The sequence below is a fragment of the Acipenser ruthenus genome, chromosome 44 (assembly GCF_902713425.1).
Source record: "Acipenser ruthenus chromosome 44, fAciRut3.2 maternal haplotype, whole genome shotgun sequence".
Classification (NCBI taxonomy): domain Eukaryota; kingdom Metazoa; phylum Chordata; class Actinopteri; order Acipenseriformes; family Acipenseridae; genus Acipenser; species Acipenser ruthenus.
Genome location: NC_081232.1, coordinates 8,807,639 through 8,833,825, shown reverse-complemented (window position 1 = coordinate 8,833,825; position 26,187 = coordinate 8,807,639). Strand labels below are relative to the sequence as shown.

The 26,187-nt window shown below is 40.8% G+C and overlaps 1 protein-coding gene across 1 annotated transcript; it reads left to right on the top strand.

The window, feature by feature from the left end:
- Window positions 1-8,653: 8,653 nt before the first annotated feature.
- On the top strand, window positions 8,654-25,115 carry cln3 (CLN3 lysosomal/endosomal transmembrane protein, battenin). The gene is made up of 16 exons (XM_033997847.3): window positions 8,654-8,992; window positions 9,897-9,941; window positions 10,473-10,509; window positions 11,548-11,647; window positions 12,325-12,432; window positions 13,169-13,248; window positions 14,071-14,156; window positions 15,354-15,426; window positions 15,758-15,901; window positions 17,270-17,388; window positions 18,618-18,670; window positions 21,207-21,275; window positions 21,857-21,912; window positions 22,214-22,307; window positions 22,571-22,711; window positions 23,051-25,115. The coding sequence occupies exons 1-16, from the start codon at window positions 8,938-8,940 to the stop codon at window positions 23,168-23,170; spliced, it is 1,380 nt and encodes a 459-aa protein (XP_033853738.2). The 5' UTR covers window positions 8,654-8,937; the 3' UTR covers window positions 23,171-25,115.
- Window positions 25,116-26,187: the final 1,072 nt, after the last annotated feature.

Genomic DNA, 26,187 nt, shown 5'->3' with positions numbered 1-26,187 from the left:
GATTCCCCTCCCTCCAACAACGACAGAATGAAATGAGTGTTGAGGTGTCTGTGCTGCCTTGGAGCTTTTTAAAAGCTCCGAGGCAGCACAGCGTGTGGAAGCGACATCGTGGGAGAAGTACGAGTGGACAAGTACAACGCAGTTAGAAGCAGAAAGGAGTAATTACATCTTTAAAATTTGGAGTTGCTTTAATCAGAAAACTGCAGCTTAAAGCCAACACTCATTTCATTCTGTCGTTGTTGGAGGGAGGGGAATCAATTTGCTTTTAACATTTTTTACTTTAACTTTCTTTCATTTGACAATAGCTGTCAAACCTCATTACAAAAAGGATATTGCTGCTCTAGAAAGAGTGCAAAGAGCAACCGGAATTATCCCAGGTTTAAAAGGCATGTCGTATGCAGACAGGCTAAAAGAATTGAATCCAGTCTTGAACAAAGAAGACTACGCGGCGATCTGATTCAAACATTCAAAATCCTAAAAGGTATAGACAATGTCGACCCAGGGGACTTCTTTGACTTGAAAAAAGAAAAAAGGACCAGGGGTCATAAATGGAGATTAGATAAAGGGGCATTCAGAACAGAATAGGAGGCACTTTTTTTACACAGAGAATTGAGGGTCTGGAACCAACTCCCCAGTAATGTTGTTGAAGCTGACACCCTGGGATCCTTCAGGAAGCTGTTTGATGAGATTCTGTGATCAATAAGCTACTAACAACCAAACTAGCAAGATGGGCTGAATAGCCTCCTCTCGTTTGTAAACTCTTATGTTCTTAAAAACAAAGTCAATTCTCCATGGCCACACCCTATAAATGAATGGTGTGAGTTGGTTGAGCATGATGTGTAAGATTAGAAACTACCAGGAAAGGTATGGTGTGAGGTTTTGAAGAACAGAAACTGAAAGACCAAAAGAAAGGTATTTGAAAGATATGAATTTGGTTTTATAGGGTAAAAGGAGTTCACCTTCCCTGCCTTAGATTTAGGTTTGTTTAAAGTAAGACTATTAGTTTGTGCTCCAAGGGAGCTAGGATTTTGTTTGTTGTTTCATTGTAAATAATAAAGGTGCACAAACCACACTAAAATATACACACTGACTCAGAGACTTTCTTGGTATGGGGTGCCATGTGTTTTTTAAAATAACATTTTTTCCCCCCAAATTGAACTTAAATCTTGTATTTTTTCCCCAGATTTTTAAATGTTGTGAAAATAAAGATTTTTTTTAAATGTGTACATTCAAATATAATTTATAAATCTAGTTACAAGATTTAACATTTAGCTAAATATTTAACTAAATGTTAAATCTCTTAACTAGCTAAACCTGGAGTTTGTATGCAAATGAGCTGTGCCCGCTTTGTGTTTTTGATTGGCTCTTGTGATGCTAAATCAGGAAATAATATTATTATTTAGTCATTTAGCAGACGCTTTTATCCAAAGCGACTTAGAGACTAGGGGGGGGTGAACTATGCATCATCAACAACTGCTGCTGCAGAGTCACTTGCAATAGGACGTTGATTTAACATCTCATCCGCAGGACGGAGCACAAGGAGGTGAAGTGATTTGCTCAGGGTCACACAGAGTGAGTCGGTCAGTGGCAGAGATGGGATTTGAACCCGTGACCCTTCTGGTTACAAGCCCTGGACTTTAACCATTGGACCACACAGCCTCCAAAGAAGGGCTCGTTATCAAATCCTTGGTAAAAATCATACTACTAATAATGTATTTAGGCGCTCTTACACGTTGGTTTGCCAGAAAATAAAAATGCATCTGATCCGTCGTTGTGCGCATACATTAAAAGTCCCACTGATATCTAAAGCCTCTGTGGTCTTCAAAATCTTTTACTGTCATTGCAGACTACAGTGACACCATAAGGAGCTACACAGGCAAGTGCCTCAGTGATTTTTCATGGCTGGCTACCTACCTGGTTATAATGAAGTTACATTGTAAAGACCCTGGGCCTGCTGTAACCGCGTTCGGGGGAAAAGTTCTGTGACCCAGAGTCGAAGTTTCAACTGCAGCAGGTGTTTAGCAACGTCAGACGAGAAAATCGCTACCAAATCAGGGGCTCTGCCAAAGGAATGAGCAAATTGGTTAGTATTTGCAAAACGAAATGAAAGTGTGTCATTAGAGACCCTGCACTCTAAGAAATGCTGGGTTAAAAGTAACTCAACATGGGTTGAAAGCCAACCCAGTGCTGGGTTACTATTGCACCTTCCCAACGCTGGGTTATTGTAACTCAGCCAGTTGGGTTAAAGTTATAACCCAGCGCGCTGGGTAAAAAACAACCCATTTATTGGGTTATATTAAATCACTGCTGGGTTAAATTAACCTTCATAGTTGGGTTGAAATTAGAACCTGCTATTATTTGATGTAAATGATTTTAAACTACCATTTCTACCTTGTAAAATAAGGTTGTTGTTTTTTTCTAATGCAGCATGGAAATCGATCCAAACCGTGTCTTTATAAAGACATAATCTGAGATTGGTTTCCAAAACTCATTTGAAAAAACAGATTAACCTTATAATTTACAAGAGAATAATGGTTGTCAAGTTCTTTACATCAAATAATTACTTCTGAAACACAAAAAAGCTAAATACTCATAAGACCTATACTGCAGAATAACTATAGGATTAAAAAGTGATATTATCATCCCATTCAAATAAGAAAGACACCGATTTATAAAAAAAGGAACATCCAAGAATTAACATTTATTTAAAACATCTGAGATGAAACACATTTACATGTTAGTAATTCAAAAGCTCTAGTTATTTATACCACTCTGAGTATCAGTACATGTAATTACAGTGTGGAGTAGTGGTTAGGGCTCTGGACTCTTGACCAGAGGGTAGTGGGTTCAATCCCTGGTAGGGGGACACTGCTGCTGTACCCTTGAGCACGGTACTTTACCTAGATTGCTCCAGTAAAAACCCAACTGTATAAATGGGTAATTGTATGTAAAAAATAATGTGATATCTTGTAACAATTGTAAGTCGCCCTGGATAAGGGCATCTGCTAAGAAATAAATAATATATCATCCTAAAACAGAGAAAATAAAACTTCTTGATTCTAACATTGGGTGATGGAGACATTACCAGTGACCTCATGCACAATGTGCTGCACAAAATCCCAAGCAGGAGAGCACTGCTTTGGGTATGAAATATCAAAGCAATAAAATATCAAAGCACACATCAACAGCTTTAAGTAAAGATGCCTGCTCCAGTGCTTGTCCATAGATAAGCAAAGTTTGTGAAAAATTATTTAGCACACTAGGGTGTGTGAACTATGAATCAGCTGCAGAACCACTTACAACTACGTCTCACCCGAAAGACGGAGCACAAGGAGGTGAAGTGACTTGCTCAGGGTCACACAATGAGTCAGTGGCTGAGGTGGGATTTGAACCGGGGACCTCCTGGTTACAAGCCCTTTTCTTTAACCACCAGACCGGCTTGTTTATGTTCTTGCCACATCTGCCCATGACAGAAGTACCATGTCACTGGGGTTTGAGATCTGTTCTCTAAATCAGTTTTGCGCAAACTTTTTATATTATTATTATTATTTCTTAGCAGATGCCCTTGTCCAGGGCAACTTACAATTGTTACAAGATATCACATTATTTTTACATACAATTACCCATTTATACAGTTGGGTTTTTACTGGAGCAATCTAGGTAAAGTATCTTGCTCAAGGGTACAACAGCAGTGTCCCCCACCTGGGATTAAACCCACAACCCTCCAGTCAGGAGTCCAGAGCCCTAACCACTACTCCACACTGCTGCACCAAAATGGTGTTCTCCGAGCAGCAGCACGAAGGGGTGGGGTCTGTCAACAACTGCATGCTGAAGGTATTCAACCATGTTCGTCCCAACTTTTAAAATACAGAATGTTACTATATAAATCTGTACACACAGACCTAAAATATTACTTCCTGAAATACTCTTTTCATTATCTCTGAAGTGAAATAATCCACAGAAATACATAATAAATACACACATACCAGTTTAAAAAAAAAACAAAAAACATGGTTTAGGAAAATTGACTTCTTGAATGTATTTAAAATACCATGTATTGGTGGGCTTTTATAATAAAAAGAAAGACCCCGTTCAAATATCTCGACAACACAGACCCCGTTCAAATATCTCGACTTTAACCGACTTTTCTGCTCTCCTTTCATAATTAAATTGATACCTGTTGAGCCATTCGTGTATCTCAATCACAACTGAGAAATGAGTTAATAGCTAAATTTGATTTACGTGTTTTTTTTTCTCTGAAACAACCAAATTAAGCTTTAATTTTTGATTAACAAGCAGAAACGAGATCGCAACGTGTTAATAACGACAAATCTTTATCAAAGCTACAATGTAAAATAAAGTATTTGATGCTAGACTCACAATCGTTGTGAGTGACTGTATTTACACAAGAGTCGCTTCTGCTTTGAAATGAAAACGTCGGACTTACGATTCAAAAGCCCATTTAGTTGTCACATGTTAATATTGACGCGTTTCTCAGTATGGGATTGAGATACACGAATGGTTTAACGGGTATCAACTGAATACTAAAAGGAGAGTCGAAAAGACGGTGGAACTTAAATACAGAAAATGAGAAGCCCTGTGATGTGGATAAACGCTATATTGTCCAAATTTAAAAATGGGTAAACGCTGTTTACCTGCGTATACCCTCGACTACCACTTCCGTCTACTCTTTCAACAAATAAATAAATAAAAAAATAAATAAATAAATAAATAAATAAAATAAAAAAATAAAATAAATAAATATATATCTGTGGGATGTCTTAAAGTTCACAGTTGCTGGAATGTTCGCGGTACGACGCTATATCGACCCACCTATTTAACATGATACACAATAAAACATTAGAAAAATAAAATAAATAAATAAATAAAATAAATAAATAAAATAATAATAATAATGACAGTTACCTGTAGCTGTGACTTTCAATCTTGGCTGCTCGTTCTCAAATCACCTCAGGAGAAATTTGAACAACTTTTCACACTCGCGAGCCCCTGGGGAAGCTCGAGCTACCTGGCGTGGATTGTGATTGGTTAAGAGAAATAACCCAGTCGCTGGGGTAAGATCTGTCCCTGCTCAGAACGGTGAACAACCCGACAAAGTGACCCAACACAGGTAACCCCATGGTTGGGTTACAAAAATAACCCAGCATTTTATTTTAGCGTGTGAGGTAGTGAAACGACGCGTTGGTCGTTTATATTGCGTGTTTGCGGTTACGCGACTTGGTCTAAAAAAAGTCACACGGAGGAGAAATCACTAACCCGATTTCATACCAAGAACGACAATGGTGGAGTTCCCACGCGTGTTTTAAATACCTCGTGTCTGGATATGTAGTACCGCTCTTGCCCAAATTGTTTTTCAAATGTCATTGGTGGGGTGGCAAATCCTTAATATATAATGTGATATCTTGTAACAATTGTAAGTCGCCCTGGATAAGGGCGTCTGCTAAGAAATAATAATAATAATAATAATAATAATAATAATTGAATAGAGTCCTTTCGCATCACCAGGGCAACATTCAGCATTATAGTGGAACTGATAAATGACGATATGCAGCCCAAAAAGGATGGACAGGCAGTGCTGTCGCACAAAGTCACCAACACAGACCTCTCCAGCAAAGCGCAGCGCTCTGACAAACTCATTAACAGTCATTCTCCGCTCTCTTTATTAAAGCATACCTGTAACACCTAGCCAATAAGGCAAGGGCAATAGCAACTAAAAACCCAGGGAAAGATTATAGCCCAGGAAGACAAGTTATCGATATGTATTAGACACACACACCATCACAGACTCTTGGAAATCAGGTAAGTTGTTCGTATCCTCTCAATGAAAGCCCACGACACAAGTTTTATAGAAATACAGACACCTCGGTTTTTATTACATTCACAGCTGGACCAGAAGGGGTGGCTGGAGACGACCCAAAGCAGTGCAACCAAACAACTCGAAATGACTACTGTAGAGCTAGCAGGAGTGCAACACCAGCCCAACCCCCCAGGGGGCGATCTTCCAGAACTGGCAATACAGCAATTATATTTGTTTATTTAGCAGGCGCCTTTATCCAAGGCGACTTACAGAGACTAGGGTGTGTGAACTATGCATCAGCTGCAGAGTCACTTACAATTACGTCTCACCCCGAAAGACGGAGCACAAGGAGGTGAAGTGACTTGCTCAGGGTCACACAATGAGTCAGTGGCCGAGGTGGGATTTGAACCGGGGACCTTCTGGTTACAAGGCCATTTCTTTAACCACTGGCCCACACACTCAATTATAGAGATAAAAATGTATACTTTTAGCTGCAGTTCTAAAACAAAGTCGACAAAAAAACAAACAAACAATGTACTAGCTTTATTATACATGTTAATAAGGAATAAAAAAAAGACAAGAGTTAAAATAACATAACGACGGTGATAAATACAATGGCTTTTCTCACACAGAAACGAGAGGGAGGAATCGCAAGGACAACAGCAGCGTAAATAATACTACTACAAACCACACACACAAACAGATCGGCCGCACTACAATGAATGGATTAAGCTAAATAGCAAAGAAAAAACACAGCCTTCAGACACTTCCAACTTTCAAATAAGTTTCCTTGTGCAAAACAGCATTTACATAGTGTCCGACTACAAAACTAGTTTTCATAAGACTCACAAAACAAACAGAATCAATATTCTCACTTGCTTGCCTCCAATGCAGCCCCGCCTGTCCTTACCGTTCCTCTCTATGTACAAAATGAGATCCTGTTCCTCCTCAACATAGTATATTTATACAGAGAAAACCAATAAGGAATTTAGCAGCCAATTACCTAATCAACCAATAAAATAGACCGTGTGAGTTAAATACATTAGCACCACGTGAAATGTATAACATGCATCGGGTGCGTCAATTAGAAACCATGAAAGAACCGCTTCAATTCATAGGTAGGTAATGTATTAGCAGCATCTAGTGCAGTGTGAAAAGATTAATTAATTAACCCGTTCTAGTGATAGTTTGTACATGTATACAAACAATTGTACCTACAAAATGCCCATCTGTTACACACCCTTTATTTTTCTCATCATGCAGCACTTGTAAGCAAACCTGGGGTCAATTCTAATGATAAATCCAATTAAAGCAGATTTTTTTTGCTGAAATTAATTACGATTCCAGTGCTATTTTGTTAAATTAAAATTAGTTTGGGCAGCAGTGTGGAGTAGTGGTTAGGGCTCTGGACTCTTGACCGGAGGGTCGTGGGTTCAATCCCAGGTGGGGGACACTGCTGCTGTACCCTTGAGCAAGGTACTTTACCTAGATTGCTCCAGTAAAAACCCAACTGTATAAATGGGGAATTGTATGTAAAAATAATGTGATATTTTGTAACAATTGTAAGTCGCCTATTAATAATAATAATAATAATAATAATAATAATAATGATGAGGCATGTCTGTTTGTTTGTTAAGTGGATCTTGTGATATTACAGTGTGGAGTAGTGGTCAGGGCTCTGGACTCAACCGGAGGGTCGTGGGTTCAATCCCAGGTGGGCGACACTGCTGCTGTACCCTTGAGCAAGGTACTTTACCTAGATTGCTCCAGTAAAAACCCAACTGTATAAATGGGGAATTGTATGTAAAAATAATGTGATATCTTGTAACAATTGTAAGTCGCCTATTAATAATAATAATAATAATAATAATAATAATAATAATAATAATAATAATAATAATAATAATAATAATAATAATAATGATGAGGCATGTCTGTTTGTTTGTTAAGTGGATCTTGTGATATTACAGTGTGGAGTAGTGGTTAGGGCTCTGGACTCGACCGGAGGGTCGTGGGTTCAATCCCAGGTGGGGGACACTGCTGCTGTACCCTTGAGCAAGGTACTTTACCTAGATTGCTCCAGTAAAAAACACAAAATGTGTAATTGTATGTAAAAAAATAATGTAATTGTATGTAAAAATAATGTGATATCTTGTAACAGTTGTAAGTCGGCCTGGATAAGGGCGTCTGCTAAGAAATTTATAATAGTTACAACTATGCTGCAGTAATTACATTTTGACTCTTTTATTCTAAAGAATCGACAATAATAAATCACAAATACAGAAATATTAGGCTATAATATAACTTTTAATGGGGCAACCAAACGCATAATGGGGTCACCAAAAGTGGCTGAAAATACTAGTGTGATGAGATTTATTTTGCATTATTCAATTTTGTTAATGGGATATTTATTTTATTATATATGGTAAACAAAAGTGCCAGGAATTTATATTTGGTGAAATATTGAAACTGCTGACATTATCTTTGCATGGGTTGTTTAAGTATACTGTGGGGAATCTGTTATGCAGATTAGAGAGTTAGATACAGGGACGTGAGCGTGGAGAGTCCAAGGACTTTGGAGTTGTATACGTCTCTATTCCTGTGATTAAAACCCGCTATACTTCATAAAAGTGCCTGATTGCATGTATTTAACCCACGTCTGGTCCGCTACCCTTTTAAATCCTTCCACTAGAATAATGATCGCATGACAAACAAACGTGTAATTGAAATGCAAGCGATCAGTATATGGTATACTTACAATTACAGTTACGCAGGTGTGACAGTGTTTAAATTACAATTGCTATTAAATTGCAATTAATTACGAATTACACAGTTACAACTGGTCTGGATAGGAGTAAAAGTGGTCTTTAGCAGACATCATACTGCACGGGTGAAGAAGGAAGCAACGCCCCCGCCTTTATCCGTCGCAGTTTGTTTTGCTACCCGGAGGGAAGGGTTTAAGTGTAACACCGTGGAAACAGGAAGAGCGGACAGCTGTTAAAAAAAATCCGTCCATAGTTCCTCCAAAGAAAGAAAATAAAAACACAGCTGGTTCGGGTTTTAAAAATATACCACCAAACAAAGTGGCTTCATTCAGCAATTCCGTCTGAAACGCCGCGATGAGGCGAAACGACCGGAGCGTGAATGGATCTGAATCGGACTCTGGTGATGATGGTAAAATTATACGTTTTTACGACTTTCACGCGTGACATATTTCCACGAATAGCTGGGGGAAAAAAAGTCTGTTTTGGACACATAATAACTATGTTTTTCATTGAAAGAATGTTAAATAACAAATACAAAATGACATTGCTGTATTTACAACAGCTGTTGGGGTCCTGTGTTAACGTGACAGTAAATGTACACTTATTATTATTTATTTATTTTTTTAAGCCACTGGCCCACCGGACTACTCAAGACATCAACTAGTACTGATCAGTTTTAATTGGACTCGTTATTTTCTAACAGTGGTTTCAGTAGGAGTTATTCTTGGTGTTGTTTTTGTAGTGCGTTTCATTGAAGTGTGCGGTGTCGTTTTATTGTCATTTTCTGATTTTTATTTTTGTAAATTGTTTACATTCCCTGAAATTTTTTTTAACAGCAGATCTGGGAATCAGACTCCCGCTGCACAGCAGTTTGATCCATTCCTGGTTAGGAGTTTAATAATCAGACACACCTGAGCTTGTTAGCTAGACACACTGGGGGCTGATCAAGCTGGTAGTAAAACCTGGAATGGGTGACACTGCTGTGCAATAGGAGTCTTATGTCCACCCTTGAGGTTAAATCATTATTATTAGTTTATTTAGCAGACGCCTTTATCCAAGGCGACTTACAGATACTAGGGTGTGTGAACTATGCATCAGCTGCAGAGTCACTTACAATTACGTCTCACCCGAAAGACGGAGCACAAGGAGGTTAAGTGACTTGCTCAGGGTCACACAATGAGTCAGTGGCTGAGGTGGGATTTGAACCGGGGACCTCCTGGTTACAAGCCCTTTTCTTTAACCAGTAAACATTTAAATGTTTTAATATTTTTATTGTTATTATTATTATGTTGAATTATTTTTTCCTCCTACAGATAATGAAGTTGAAAGCCATGTTGTATCACCAAGTGAAACCCAAGGTAAGTGTAGTTTCTTATTAAAGGATGGATGGACTCCCGTTGAGGGATGCTGGGAGCTGTAGTTCTTTATGCTGTGATCTTGAAGCACAATACAAAATGATACAGACCTCTGTTATAATAGGTACAGCACTAGCTGCAACTCCAGTTCCCAGCATGCTTTTTCACCTGCGGCAATGGTGAGGGATGCTGGGAGCTGTAGTTTTTTTTTATGCTGTGGTCTTGTAGCACAATACAAACGATGCAGACTATCACAGAACATGGTGCAGGGATGGAAATCAGACTCCTGTTGCACAGCAGTGTGATCCATTCCTGGTTTCACTAGGAGTTTAATAATCAGACACACCTGAGCTTGTTAGCCAGACACACTGGGGGCTGATCAAGCTGGTAGTAAAACCTGGACTGGGCGACACTGCTGTGCAATAGGAGTCTGATTCCCATGCCTGTAACTCAGCGGTGCAGCAGACTGGGCGTTCTTGGTTTCCGATGTCTTGTTGTTGTTCTTATTCTGTCGTGTCTTCGTTTTCTTTTCAGACGTGATGACGAGAGGGCGGAACTTCGTTGGGTTCTGGTCGGTGAAATTATTAATTGACACGTTTAACACGGAGCTGCCCGAGCCTGTTCATGACGTTCGTCCTGTCGACACAAAACCAGGGCGACAGCAAGGAACAGAACATGCGCCACTGTGACCTACAGACACTTTGACAGAGAGACACACAGATAGACACACACACACTCACACAGACACACGCACACACTCACAGAGACACACACACACTCAGACAGACACACAGACAGACACAGACACACACTCACTCTGACACACAGACACACACACTCACAGACAGACAGACACACACACTCAGACAGACAGACGGACAGACACACAGACAGACACACACTCAGATAGACAGACACACACACACTGACGGACAGACAGACACACACACACACACACACACTCTGACAGACAGACAGACACACACTAACAGACAGACACACACTGACACAGACAGACACACACACACACACTCTGACAGACAGACAGACAGACACACACTCAGATAGACAGACACAGACACACACACACTCTGACAGACAGACAGACACACACTCAGACAGACACACAGACACACACACACTCAGATAGACAGACACAGACAGACAGACACACACTCAGACAGACACACAGACACACACACTGACACAGACAGACAGACAGACACTCACTCACAGACAGACACACACACACACTCTGACAGACAGACAGACAGTCAGACAGACACACACGCACACACACAGGCAGATCCTAATCCTCTCAATAACTTTTAGCAAGTTGAGCGAGTTGGTTTATATTGCTGGGATGGGGGGTGGATGATGTCACTGACAGCCGGGTTTATCTTGCTGGGAAGGGGGGTGGATGATGTCACTGACAGGCTGGTTTATATTGCTGGGATGGGGGGTGGATGGTGTCACGGACAGGCTGGTTTATATTGCTGGGATGGGGGGTGGATGATGTCACTGACAGGCTGGTTTATATTGCTGGGATGGGGGTGGATGTCAGTGATAGACTCATATTTTAATCGCTTGTCTATCTTCTCCTTTCCAGGCTCCTGGGATTGTGCAATAACTTTGCCTACGTCATTATGCTGAGCGCAGCCCATGACATTCTCAGCCAGCAGCAAGCAGGGACCAACGCCACACTGCCAGTGAGTCTGCCTGTAAAACACAGCCAAACTGAGCTACAAAACATAAGAACATAAGAAAGTTTACAAACGAGAGGAGGCCATTCAGCCCATCTTGCTCGTTTGGTTGTTAGTAGCTTATTGATCCCAGAATCTCATCAAGCAGCTTCTTGAAGGATCCCAGGGTGTCAGCTTCAACAACATTACTGGGGGGTTGGTTCCAGACCCTCACAATTCTCTGTGTAAAATAGTGCCTCCTATTTTCTGATCTGAATGCCCCTTTATCTAATCTCCATTTGTGACCCCTGAAAATCCATGCTCTCACCTCCTATTAGCTTTATTAACATGATCACCGGCGCCTCCCTTTAAAGGAGCGCTGACCGAGACTGTCATACATTGATACAGACTGAGAGAGTGGGTGGGGCTGGCAGAGTTGAAAGGTCACACTGTCTCATGATTTGAACGACACGAGGAAAGCTGTTCGGTGACCCCAGCAGTTAGGAGTCTCCAGGGAAACAAGCTTCTCAAAGGCAGGTTTTAAAATGACAAGAACTCGATGTTGGAGGAACGACAGAACCCAGGACCACTCAGAACGACTGAAGCAGCACAGCGTCACACAGCAAAGAGGGCAGGAGAGGTGAGCATAGAAACTGCTTCCTCTATACAGAATTCAGACCATGTGTTTTTAACTCTGTCTACAGACAGCCCAGCCTACCGTTTTGAATGGGACAGACTGGGAGCTGCCCAGCATCGCTGTGGACAATTCGTCCAACACCAGCCGTTATGACTGCAACCCTGTGTCCACAGCTGTGAGTCCGCCACACGTAACCATTATTGACCTGGGGCACGCTCGGTCCCCCTAGTGGATGGAGGAAGTTCCACACCTAGAACAAATGTGTTCTCTCTCTCCTCATTCTAATTATCTCTCTCTGTTCCTCCATGCATCACTAACACCCTCGTAATTCTAATGTATCTCTTCTCTCTCCCTCGTTGATATAATCTCTCTCCCCCTCTCTCTCTCTCTCTCTCTCTCTCTCTTCATGCATCACCTAAGCCCTCATAATTATATCTCTCTCCTTCATTGATATAATATTCTCCGCACTCTCACTCTCTCCCTCCCTCTCTCTGTGTCCCCCTCTCTCTCTCTCTCTCTCTCTCTCTCTCTCTCTCTCTCTCTCTCTCTCTCTCTTCCTCCCCCTCTCTCTCTCTGTGTTCCTCCATGCACCACTAACACCCTCATAAGGGCAGCAGTGTGGAGTAGTGGTTGGGGCTCTGGACTCTTGACCGGAGGGTCGTGGGTTCAATCCCAGGTGGGGGACACTGCTGTTGTACCTTTGAGCAAGGTACTTTACCTAGATTGCTCCAGTAAAAACCCAACTGTATAAATGGGTAATTGTATGTAACAATAATGTGATATCTTGTAACAATTGTAAGTCACCCTGGATAAGGGTGTCTGCTAAGAAATAAATAATAATAATAATAATATACCTCTCTTTCTCCCTCGTTGATATAATATTCTCCTCTCTCTCTTTCTCTCTCTCTCAGGCTATTCTTTTAGCTGACATCCTCCCCACTCTTGTGATCAAGTTCTCCGCTCCCTTCTTCATCCACCTCATCCCCTACAGGTGAGAAAATAAGACTCTCGAATTGAATAGAACTCCAGCCAAGTTCTGTGCCCCTGACTGTCTCTGTGTTGCAGTGTCTGGATCTTGTACTGTGGTGTTTTGAATTCTCTGAATGTTTGTGTCTGAGTCTTGCTCTGTATTGAATTCTGTTCAACCCTTTGCGGTCCTATGTCAGACCCTGTCCGACATCATCAAAAAGACAAAAAAAAACAGGTCTCTAGTCTTTTTTTCTCTGGAAAAAGCCGAGAAAACCATTCAATGACCGAGTGAGACTGATAGGAGCCGAGAGAAGCCGAAAAAAAAGGGGGGGGGGGTATCACATGAATACTGATAGACCCGACACCACATAGATAACACGGACATACACAAACAAGATAGCTGCTTCCGCATCCAGCGCTCAAAGAATATCACAGACATTTGCAGAGCTTTTTGAGATGTTACAGTAATAAAATAACGACTTGGATCGCATTATTGAGGCGTTTGGTGATAAAACGAGTGATCAGATGATTTACCGGTATGCACGACTATGAAGAGGTATGTGAAAAATACAGCGAACGAGGGGTGGGGCTGGAGATGCAGTACTGAGTGTCCTGTTGATATGCAGAGCCTTTTAAACCTGTTTTACTGTGAAAGAAAATACTTTTAAATAGAGCGTCTAAAATAAACTGCGTGTGTGAAAATAAATTGGACCTGACGCACCTGAGACGTGCTGAATAAATGGACCGCTAAGGGTGAAGTTTCAGAGTGTTGCTCTGTGCTGTATTGTGCCGAGTTCTGTGTCTGGATCTTGTACTGCATTGTGTTGAATTCTCTGTGTTTCAGTATCCGAGTTTTACTGTGCTCCCTCACGGCCGCAACCAGTTTCATCATCGTCTCCTTTTCCACTGGTATATGGATGAGCATTCTGGGTAAGAGATGAATCTCTCGCAGTTCCTCTTTAAACCAGGACATCTGCTTCAGTTTCACTTCCTTGGTCATCAAATATGTCTAGTTTCTTTGTTTTTAACCGCTAACTCCCCTAGACCCCCCCCCCCCCCCTGTATAGACCACGCTTGTAGATCTGTTGCTCCGCCCCTCCTGCTCTGCACTGGACTCTCCTGACCTCAGCACCACGTTACTGGATCCTCAGCTGGTGCGCTATCCTTGCACTATTGCACTGCTAATCTGTCACTGTAGATCTAACTCACTGTGATCCTAACTCGCTGCATCCTGGTTCATATTGTATTCTAGTAGTGTTATTATTATACAGAGCATCCTGGTTCATATTGTATTCTAGTAGTGTTATTATTATACACAGCATCCTAGTTCATATTGGATTCTAGTAGTGTTATTATTATACACAGCATCCTAGTTCATATTGGATTCTAGTAGTGTTATTATTATACACAGCATCCTAGTTCATATTGGATTCTAGTAGTGTTATTATTATACATAGCATCCTAGTTCATATTGGATTCTAGTAGTGTTATTATTATACATAGCATCCTAGTTCATATTGGATTCTAGTAGTGTTATTATTATACACAGCATCCTAGTTCATATTGTATTCTAGTAGTGTTATTATACAGAACATCCTAGTTCATATTGTATTCTAGTAGTGTTATTATTTGCACTGGCTGTAAACGACACTGTGTTTAAATATGAATCTTGCATTGTAACCCTGTGCTGCCCTGTGACACCTGCGTGAGTCGCCTGGGATAAAGGTGTCTGCCAAATAAATAATAATAAATTCACCAATACTAAGGGTTTTTTTTCCCCCACTCCAATAATGTTAAAACATTGATCTGTCTCTCTCTCTCTCTCCCTCTCTATCTCTCTGTTTCTCTTGGTCTGTCTCTGTCTGTCTCTCTTTGTCTCTCTGTCTGTCTGTCTGTCTGTCTGTCTCTGTCTCTCTCTTTCTTCCTCTCTGCCTCTCTCCCTCTCTGTCTCTCTCTCCGTCTCTCTGTCTGTCTGTCTGTGTCTCTTCCTCTCTCTCCCTCTGTCTCTGTCTATCTTCCTCTCTTTTTCTCCCTCTGTCTCTTCCTGTCTCTCTGTCTGTCTCTTCCTCTCTCTCTGTCTCTCTGTCTATCTGTCTCTCTCACTTTCTCTCTTCCTCTCTCTCTCAGGTGTGGTGTTTGCCAGTGTATCCTCGGGTCTGGGAGAGCTCTCGTTCCTTGGCCTTACCTCGTTCTTCCACAGGTAACGCTACAGACACAACAGGGTATTATTTACATTCTAATAAAATATTATTATTATTACTACAGTAGACTGTGGCTAGTCTGAACTGACCTATAATCTAAAACACACTGTCACAATGAAATGGAGGCTGACAGTTTGGGGATTATGGCTATTATAATGTATTATTGCTATTATAGTGCATTATTGCTATTAATATTACAGCAGTTTTGAATGTGTTCTGATTCTGTGTGTGGTTTCCCCGCCCCCTCTCTCTCTCCCCCTCTCCCTCTCCCTCTCTCTCCCCCTCTCCCTCTCTCTCTCTCACTCTCTTCCCCCTCCCTTTCTCTCTCAGCTCTGTGATTTCAGGCTGGTCCTCTGGTACAGGTGGGGCTGGTATTTTGGGTGCGCTCTCGTACTCCGGCCTGACACAGGTCGGTCTGTCCCCCAAAAACACTCTGCTGGTGATGCTGCTCGTACCCGTGCTCATGATGATCAGGTGACTCCTTTCCCCCCCCCCTCCCTCCCTGTCTTTCCACTAGAGCGATGGTCGAAAGTTTTGAATCTCCTCGAATTGTAGGATTGACCTGGATAGGATTTTGATCAGATTTGATTTTTGAAGTACGGATGACACTTGCCCTATTTAAATTGTTCCAGAATGTTTACAAGACACACTGTCCTTTTTTTTTAAATTTAGTAGTCGCCAATTTAGTTTTTTATTATTTTCTCCCCAATCTGGTAGCTTCCGATTTATTTTTAGGCTCAGCTCCCCGCTACCACCCCTGCGCTGACTCGGGAGGGGCGAAGATGAACCCACGCTGTCCTCCGAAGCGTGTGCCGTCAGCCGCCCGCTTCTTTACACTCTGCAGACTCACCGTGCAGCCGCCTCAGAGCTACAGCGTCGGAGGACAACGCAGCTCTGGGCAGCTTACAGGCAAGCCCGCAGGCGCCCGGCCAGACCACAGGGGGCGCTGGTGAGCCGAGGACACCCTGGCCGACCTAAACCCTGTCTGTGCTGTCCATAGATTTATTTTGTGTTACCGGTAGCCTATAGGACAAAGTTAAAAGAAAGCAGAACAGTCTCTTCAGCTGTTGCCAGAAGTTTTGCATCACCTAGAATTTGAGGATTGCGACATTAATTAAAACTATTTAGAAATCTAGACATTTCGAAATCTAACATACTTTTTTTTTTCATTTTGTAGTTTTTTTTTTTTTGATGACTTGATAAATAAAAGATCTAAGTTATGTTTATATAGTTTTATTTTTTTTGTAAATGTCTTAATTCTAAAGCCTATAGGCTACCGGTAAGTTTCTTTTTTCAGGTCAAAAAAGTCCCCTGGGTTGACATTGTCTATACCTTTTAGGATTTTGAATGCTTGAATCAGATCACCGCATAGTCTTCTTTGTTCAAGACTGAATAGATTCAATTATTTTAGCCTGTCTGCATACGACATGCCTTTTAAACCCGGGATAATTCTGGTTGCTCTTCTTTGCACTCTTTCTAGAGCAGCAATAACCTTTTTGTAACGAGGTGACCAGAACTGAACACAATATTCTAGGTGAGGTCTTACTAATGCATTGTAAAGTTTTAACATTACTTCCCTTGATTTAAATTCAACACTTCTCACAATATATCCGAGCATCTTGTTGGCCTTTTTTTTATAGCTTCCCCACATTGTCTAGATGAAGACATGAGTTCTGAGTCAATTCTGAACGGGTAAATCGCCCCAATCGACACCAGCCACCCTCGCCTTATTGTCAGCCCCTGATTTCTACAGAACGCTGCATTTTGACTGAAGCAAACATATCTGACATATTCTGCATTTGTTTTTTAATTCAATTTTTCACAATCTTACCCCTCTCCCAGTTATTTTGGGGTCCTGGTGCACCCCCCCTCTCTCCCAGGCTGGTCACGAAAGCGTGCACCCCCCCAAACAGACAGAGGGGCCAGGAGACCCCTGTTAGACGAGGAGGACCACCAGGAAGGTGAGGATGATCTTATTAATTAATTAAATGAATTTAATTGCAATTTCAATGTAATTCTAACTGCAATTGAACCTTCAACGCAATTGTAATTCTGAAATACAGTGGATTTCATTTTTTTTTTCTGTGAAACAACTAAATGGGCTTTTTAAATACTTTTATTTTTCATTAGAGCTTCAATGAAGACGAGTCGCTTATTGACATGTCGCGATCTCGTTTGCACGTCCTGCTTGTAAATGAAAAATGAAGCCTCGGCTGATTTTAAAAGCCCATTTAGTTGATCAGAAGAAAAAAAAATATATATATATATATTATTATTATTATTATTTATTTCTTAGCAGACGCACATATCCAGGGCGACTTACAATATGGGGCAGCAGTGTGGAGTGGTGGTTAGGGTTCTGGACTCTTGACCGGAGGGTCGTGGGTTCAATCCCAGGTGGGGGACACTGCTGCTGTACCCCTTGAGCAAGGTACTTTACCTAGATTGCTCCAGTAAAAACCCAACTGTATAAATGGGTAATTGTATGTAAACAATAATGTGATATCTTGTAACAATTGTAAGTCGTCCTGGATAAGGGTGTCTGCTAAGAAATAAATAATAATAATAATTGTTACAAGATATCGCATTATTTTTACATATAATTTCCCATTTATACACCAGGGATTGAACCCACGACGGTCAAGAGTCCAGAGCCCTAACCACTACTCCACACCGCTGCCCTAAATGAAATCAATTGTACTGTGAATCTCAGCTGTGATTTGAGACACGAATTGGCTCAACAGGGATCAATTGAAATCTTAAAGGAGAGGAGAAAAGTTGGGGTAAAACACCAGAAATCGGGGGGTCCCCGAGTGAGTCATCCAGTCAAAGCACTGCCGCTGGGAGCCATACATCCGGGGTGTGCAAAGAGGGTGAACTTTGCTGGGGACCCTGAAGGGGGCGCCACATTGGCTCTGAGGAGAATAATTGGTCACTCTAAAAAACTAAAATCAGAAGCCCGAGTTATACCATATAACTGATTGATTCCCATTATTTCTAGTGTCGCACTTACCAGCTCACCTGCAGGGTGAAATTGTCCCCGCCCCCCTTCAGTCTTTCCTGTCAGTAGCCAATCAGCTGCTTTCCCTATTGACTGACACGCTTTGCAGCCAGTAAGATCCATAGAAAAAAAAAAAAATTGGTTGTTGATTTTCATGTATTTTATTGATGTTTTTGTTTTTGTTTTCAGACGTTACAAACACTGAAACTCTGGGTCTTAAGGAAAAGGTTTTTATAGTCAGGGTGAGTTTTTTTTGGTTTTTTTTTGTCTTAACTGCTTTTTACTATTTATTTATTATTATTATTATTATTATTATTATTATTATTATTATTATTATTATTATTTATTATTATTATTATTTATTTCTTAGCAGACGCCCTTATCCAGGGCGACTTACAGTTGTTAAAGATATCACATTATTTTTACATACAATTCCCCATTTATACAGTTGGGTTTTTTACTGGAGCAATCTAGGTAAAGCACCTTGCTCAAGGGTACAGCAGCAGTGTCCCCCCCACCTGGGATTGAACCCACGACCCTCCGGTCAAGAGTCCAGCACCCTAACCACTACTCCACCCTCCTGCCCTGAACCTATTTGGCAGACGCCTTTATCCAAGGCGACTTACAGGTGTTAGAGGGCAGCGCAGGGTTACAATGCAAGATTTTAGCTTCATGACCCCGACACTCTGGTTCTCTCTCCCAGCTTCGGTGCGTGGCGCTCCCACCGTCGCTCGCTTCAAATCAGCTCTCAAGACCCGCTTGTTCTCTCTTGCTTTCAATGCTCTTCAAGCCTGATATCTGTTATCAGCTGTTGTCTAAATTGCTATTTCAGGGTTTTCACACTTTATTTGTATGATTCTGTGTGACACACGCATCCACAGTGTTTAGAATTCACATCCTTGCCTTGTATTTAATGTAATGTGCCTGTATTCAATGTATTTGCATTGGGCGTCTATAGATGTTGCTAAGAAATGACCAGTGAAGGGATGTGTTGAGAATAATCCATCTGTAATCTAGTGTATTTAAATAATACATTCAATCTGTCTGTCTCTGTCTCTCTCTCTCTCTCTCTGTCTGTCTCTGTTTCTCTCTGTCTGTTTGTTTCTCTCTCGGTCTCTCTGTCTGTCTATCTCTTTCTCTCTCTCTCCCCCTGTCTCTTCTCTCTCTTCCTCCCTCTCTCTCTGTCTCCTCTCTCTTCCTCCTTCTCTCTTCCTCCTTCTCTCTCTTTTCCTCCCTCTCTCTGTCTCTGTTTCTCTGTCTGTTTCTCTCTCGGTCTCTCTGTCTGTCTATCTCTTTCTCTCGCTCTCGCTCTCCCCCGTCTCTTCCTCTCCTCTGTCTCTTCTCTCTCTTCCTCCCTCTCTCTTTCTCTCTGTCTCTCCTCTCTTCCTCCTCTCTCTCTTTTCCTCCCTCTCTTTCTCTGTGTCCCTGTCTCTTCCTCTCTCTCTCTCTCTCTCTCTCTCTCTCTCTCTCTCTCTCTCTCTCTCTCTCTCTCTCTCTCTCTCTCTCTCTCTGTTCTTAGATAAAATGTACCGCTACAAATGAGTTTTATTTTGATGAAGCAAGACCTAGAAAGTCTTGTACTGTCAGTTAGCGTCCTGGTTTTCAGTTCCAGTTCCTGTTCCTTTTTCATCAATCCCAACACACGCTTGATGTCAAAATCAGCAGCATTCGATTTAAAATTAGCTTTATTGCAACAGCAGCAACACAACGACTTCAACTGAAGTCGCTGTCTGTCTGTTTGTCAATTTAAAATCACTTCAAATGAACGCAGATAATCATTCATTATTATTATTATTATTATTATTATTATTATTATTATTATTATTATTGTTTCTCTAAAATGTAAATTTTGAAGGAATCTTGAATTGTGAATTGATTTTAAAGGAATTGAAAATGGGATTGCGATTGATAAACAGGATTTGACCCTGACCTAATTTCGTATTCGATTATCGTACAGACATTTACCAACGATAATCGCATCAGATTAACATTATATAATAATAAAAAAAATACTATATTTCAACAGAAGTAATTTCTGAATTTCAAATGTTCACTGTTTATGTCCAAAAAACAAAACATTTGAATCTCACAAACCCTGACAAATGTAACTATCGTACTAAATTCAGCTTCTTTTTCTAGAAGATTGCCCTATAATCTAAACGCAACATGCTTTGAAACAAAAGATAATTGGTAGATTTAATAGATAAAAACAAAACTTGCCTTAATTTTTAAATAAAATTAGCTTTCTCCCCAACCACAGCAGCTAGCGTTTTCAAACCTCCTTTAATTTAAAGGAGACCAATTGTGAATTGTTTCACAGTCTCTGTTTTACATGTGAATCCTAATAATTTAGGATTCGCATATACGCACACAGCATATCTGAGACGCGTAAAAGGGCTTTATCTTTATTCACAGGTAAAACAGAGACTGTGAAACTATTCACAACTGGTCTCCTTTTAAATTAAAGACGGTTTGAAAATGCTACCTGCTTTTGGTTGGGGGAGATAAATCCATTTTCATTCATGTCGGGTTAGTGTGAGTAGGATATCGAGCGTCCAGCTAACTTTACCGCGGTCAAAAAAAGGTCAATACATTTGCCTACTTCCGATTTCTGTATCCTAGCAACACATTAACCTACCGTACCAGCGCTATTGCAAAATTAAACCAAAATGTAATCGAAGCTCTGTAGGACAGCTGATCAATAATCGATGCATTGATTGACTGTTGCACCCCTACCGTGACCCTGCTGTGTTGAATCTGTGTCTGTTTCTCTCTCAGGGTCTGCTGAAGTATATGATCCCTCTGGCCGTTGTTTATTTTGCTGAATATTTCATCAACCAGGGACTGGTAAGCACTGTCCCCTTCCATTCTGTGATGGAGCGCTGACCATCTTTAAAATCCATTCTCTCACCTCTTATTAGCTTTATTAACATGATCACTGGCGCCTCCCTTTAAAGGATCGCTGACCATCTTTAAAATCCATTCTCTCACCTCTTATTAGCTTTATTAACAGGATCACTGGCCCCTCCCTTTAAAGGAGCGCTGACCATCTTTAAAATCCATTCTCTCACCTCTTATTAGCTTTATTAACATGATCACTGGCCCCTCCCTTTAAAGGAGCGCTGACCATCTTTAAAATCCATTCTCTCACCTCTTATTAGCTTTATTAACATGATCACCGGCCCCTCCCTTTAAAGGAGCGCTGACCATCTTTAAAATCCATTCTCTCACCTCTTATTAGCTTTATTAACATGATCACTGGCCCCTCCCTTTAAAGGAGCGCTGACCATCTTTAAAATCCATTCTCTCACCTCTTATTAGCTTTATTAACATGATCAGGTATTTGCTTGTATTTTTAAACTGCAATTTGGAATGTTTTCAAACACTATAGAAGAAAACAGAATAATAATCAATATATTTTTTTCCAGTTTGAGTTGCTGTACTTTCCAAAATCAGACTTGAAACATTCGGAGCAGTATCGCTGGTGAGTTAAAATCTAAAATATCTAATTCCGGCCTTTCACCTTCCTCTGGGGGCCTGGGTTCCAATTTGGGGGGGGGGGGTAGGCTGGGCGGCGCAGACCTCTCTGTGCTTTACAATGCTTCCCTATGCTTTACCAGAACTCTCTGTGCTTTACAATTCTTCCCTATGCTTTACCACACCTCTGTGCTTTACAATGCTTCCCTATATATATATATATATATTTTTATAAGGGTCATTAATTCACCAGCCTCTCGTTCGCTGGTATCTTAGTTTTGTTGCATGTATTTATTTATTTTTTTCAGGTACCAGACTCTGTACCAGCTCGGTGTGTTTATCTCCAGATCTTCAGTGAACTGTGTGCAGATAAAAAAGATCTGGATCCTCGCTGCACTGCAGGTCAGACAGACAGACAGACAGACAGACACGCCTGCATTGTGTGTGCAGGGATGGGAATCAGACTCCCGTTGCACAGCAGTGTGATCCATTCCTGGTTTCACTAGGAGTTTAATAATCAGACACACCTGAGCTTGTTACCTAGACACACTGGGGGCTGATCAAGCTGGTAGTAAAACCTGGACTGGGTGACGCTGCTGTGCAATGGGAGTCCCTGCTCTGTGTTTAAGTATGTAGTAATATTTCTCTCTCTCTCTCTCTCTCAGTGTGTGAATGCACTGGTTCTGTTGCTGGCTGTGTATTACCAGTTCTTCCCCAGTATCTTCATCGTTTTTGCCTTCATCCTGTATGAGGGTCTGCTGGGAGGGGCTAGCTACGTGAACACCTTCAATAACATCAGCAGAGAGGTGAGGAACCGGATGGGGTTCGTTCGTTCTTTCTTTCTTTCTTTCTTTCTTTCTTTATTCACTTATTGTTTGAATCTAAATTATTTCCCTCTCTCCCATTTCGAATATCTCTCTCTCTGTCTCTGTCTCCATACATCACTAACACACTCATTGCTATAATGTATTCCTCCTCTCTTTCGTTGATTATAATATTCTCTGTCTCTCTCTCTCTCTCCCTGTGTTCATCCATGCATCACTAACCCCCTCGTAATTCTAATATCTCTCTTATCTCTCCCTTGTTGATATTCTCTCTCTCTCTCTCTCTCTCTCTCTCTCTCTCTCTCTCTCTCTCTCTCTCAGAGCTCCGATTCACTCCGGGAGTTTGCCCTGGGAGCCGCATGCGTCTCCGACACTCTGGGAATCTCCCTCTCCGGAGCCCTGGCTATCCCGCTGCACGACTACCTGTGCCGACTTCCCTGATGAGAGGCGGACAAACTCAACCAAGCCCCCAAACCCAAGGACATTCCCGATTCGACAGGAGCTCATCCGGAGCTCATCCGCTTCCAAGCAGCTGATTTGATCTCAGAACTTTTGTAAAATAGGGCTTAAAGGATCCCAGTGATGGTGCCTCCTTTCTAGACAAAATTTGGGTACTTTTTCACCCCCCCAAAACTTGCAGAAAGTTCAAAATAAATCTGATTAAGAACTACAGCTCCCAGCATCCCTCACCATTGCCGCAGGTGAAAAAGCATGCTGGGAACTGTAGTTCCAGCTAGTGCAGTACCGCCTTGAATGAAGAATGAAGTGTGTTTTATAGATGCTCTCCCGGTCTCGTTGCATTTTAGTTTTTTTACAAAACAGTACGTTGTTAAATTATCATTTTGATCTCATTCTGCCTCATGCAAGTTGCCCATCAAGGCCATTGCATTTATCATGATGCATATCCTATCTCAGCCTGTGTCGTGTCAGTTCTTGTCTTGTTACATCTTAAGTGGGAAGTTTATTAAAATGTAAAGGTTATGGTGTTTTTATTGGTTTTAAGAATATAAAAAATATATATATATATTTGATTTTAAACTTTTGTTTTTCTTTTTAATCAAAATGTAACATGTCCCCATCATCATAATCATAATAATAATTCTGACAAAAAATTACAATAACTATAATACAGTAACATCAGTTAACCACCGGGTGTCGCTAGTGAGTAAGTTCCATGTGCAGCTCTGGCTAAAACTTTCGCATCCCCCTCTATATAGAATGAACTCCCTCAGCTTCATAGAGTCCAATGAAAGCTGCTGAATAATGTTCTCTTGTTAACATATTGAATTCCACACCCTCTATATAGAATGAACTCCCTCAGCTTCATAGAGTCCAATGAAAGCTGCTGAATGATGTTCCCTTGTTAACATATTGCATTGCACACTGCTTTGTAGATTTCCATATACTTAACTGAAAAACTGACAAAAATGGAAAAATGTGACATTTTGAAGTCTAACATGAAATACTAATGTACTACTATTATGGCTTCCAATGGCTTCTGGTTTGTTAATTTATATATATATATATATATATATATATATATATATATATATATATATTTATTACTGAGCATCACAAGAAACGTATCACTTATATTTGAGCATCAAAAGAAACGTATCACTTATATTTGGATAAAATTCACTAGATGTGATCGAAAAATGACAGGGTGACTTTTTATTGTGCTGATTAGCAATCGACATCACGAAGATGCTGCAGAATGATCTGTGGATCTGGGGCAGGTGTTGTGACTCTTGGTCTCCCGGTTGTCTGGTTATGCCGTCTCGCCAGGTTTGAAATCGCTGGCTGTGAGCACCCAAGACGGCGAGCCACAGCGCGCTGCCCTCATCCAGCCTCCGACATCCTGATCGCACGAAGGCGCTGCTGTCTGGACAGACGTGGCATGTTGTTTTGTTTTTTTTCTGTGATTTTCTTTATTGCTTTTATTCAAGCTTGCAATTCAACAGCTGAAATCACTCCATATCCAGCGTCCAATCAGCTGTCTCACTAATTAGGTGATTAAGCGCATCTGCTTCAGTCACAGTCACTCAAGCGCGTCATGGGCAAGGATGAATGATCAAGTGATTAAAAAAGAAACCAAAAACATTTTGTCAATGTCCATCATTTCTATACCTTATTTTTTTTTTCGAAAATAAATGTGTTATAATAGTGACAAGTCTCTTTTGATGCTCAATTATATATATATATATATATAATTTATTTATTCAATTGTATCAATCCAAAAATCTAGGTGATATAAATTGGGCTTTCATTTAGACTGCCATAATGTTAAAAGTAAAATGTTTTGATTTGATCAATAAATGTTATTTCAGCAAATTCCTGTTCCTGTACAAAATCAATCAATTAATAAAAATATATATTACATATGCTTTAAGTTTTTGTTTTATTTATTAATGCAGTGTGAGGGTGTAATACACATACTGGGGAAAAGGCTACATATATAAAACAACTCAATACACACACACTGTCAGTGTTCTTACAACTAATATGGAAGAGGTGAGAGAATGGATTTTAAAGATGGTCAGCGCTCCTTTAAAGGGAGGGCCCAGTGATCCTGTTAATAAAGCTAATAAGAGGTGAGAGAATGGATTTTAAAGATGGTCAGCGCTCCTTTAAAGGGAGGGCCCAGTGATCATGTTAATAAAGCTAATAAGAGGTGAGAGAATGGATTTTGAAGATGGTCAGCGCTCCTTTAAAGGGAGGGGCCGGTGATCATGTTAATAAAGCTAATAAGAGGTGAGAGAATGGATTTTGAAGATGGTCAGCGCTCCTTTAAAGGGAGGGGCCGGTGATCATGTTAATAAAGCTAATAAGAGGCGAGAGAATGGATTTTAAAGATGGTCAGCGCTCCTTTAAAGGGAGGGGCCGGTGATCATGTTAATAAAGCTAATAAGAGGCGAGAGAATGGATTTTAAAGATGGTCAGCGCTCCTTTAAAGGGAGGGGCCGGTGATCATGTTAATAAAGCTAATAAGAGGCGAGAGAATGGATTTTAAAGATGGTCAGCGCTCCTTTAAAGGGAGGGCCCAGTGATCATGTTAATAAAGCTAATAAGAGGTGAGAGAATGGATTTTGAAGATGGTCAGCGCTCCTTTAAAGGGAGGGGCCGGTGATCATGTTAATAAAGCTAATAAGAGGTGAGAGAATGGATTTTGAAGATGGTCAGCGCTCCTTTAAAGGGAGAGGCCAGTGATCCTGTTAATAAAGCTAATAAGAGGTGAGAGAATGGATTTTAAAGATGGTCAGCACTCCTTTAAAGGGAGGGGCCAGTGATCATGTTAATAAAGCTAATAAGAGGTGATTTACATGAAGGTTTACATGAACAATGTGAAGATAGTTTGTTGGATTGTGAGTTAGTTCTGCTAGGCTGCATTAAGGTTTGTCATGAGCAGCTGCTTCCTGTATTAATGACACTACCAAAGTCTAACCTTTCCTATCTGC

What these genes read in the sequence shown, in the direction of transcription:
- cln3 (XM_033997847.3), top strand. Translation starts at nt 8,938, where the DNA reads ATGAGGCGAAACGACCGGAGCGTGAATGGATCTGAATCGGACTCTGGT. An exon ending in ATCCACCTCATCCCCTACAG is followed by an intron (nt 13,249 to 14,070) that starts GTGAGAAAATAA and finishes TCTGTGTTTCAG; the next exon opens with TATCCGAGTTTTACTGTGCT. An exon ending in TCAATAACATCAGCAGAGAG is followed by an intron (nt 22,712 to 23,050) that starts GTGAGGAACCGG and finishes TCTCTCTCTCAG; the next exon opens with AGCTCCGATTCACTCCGGGA.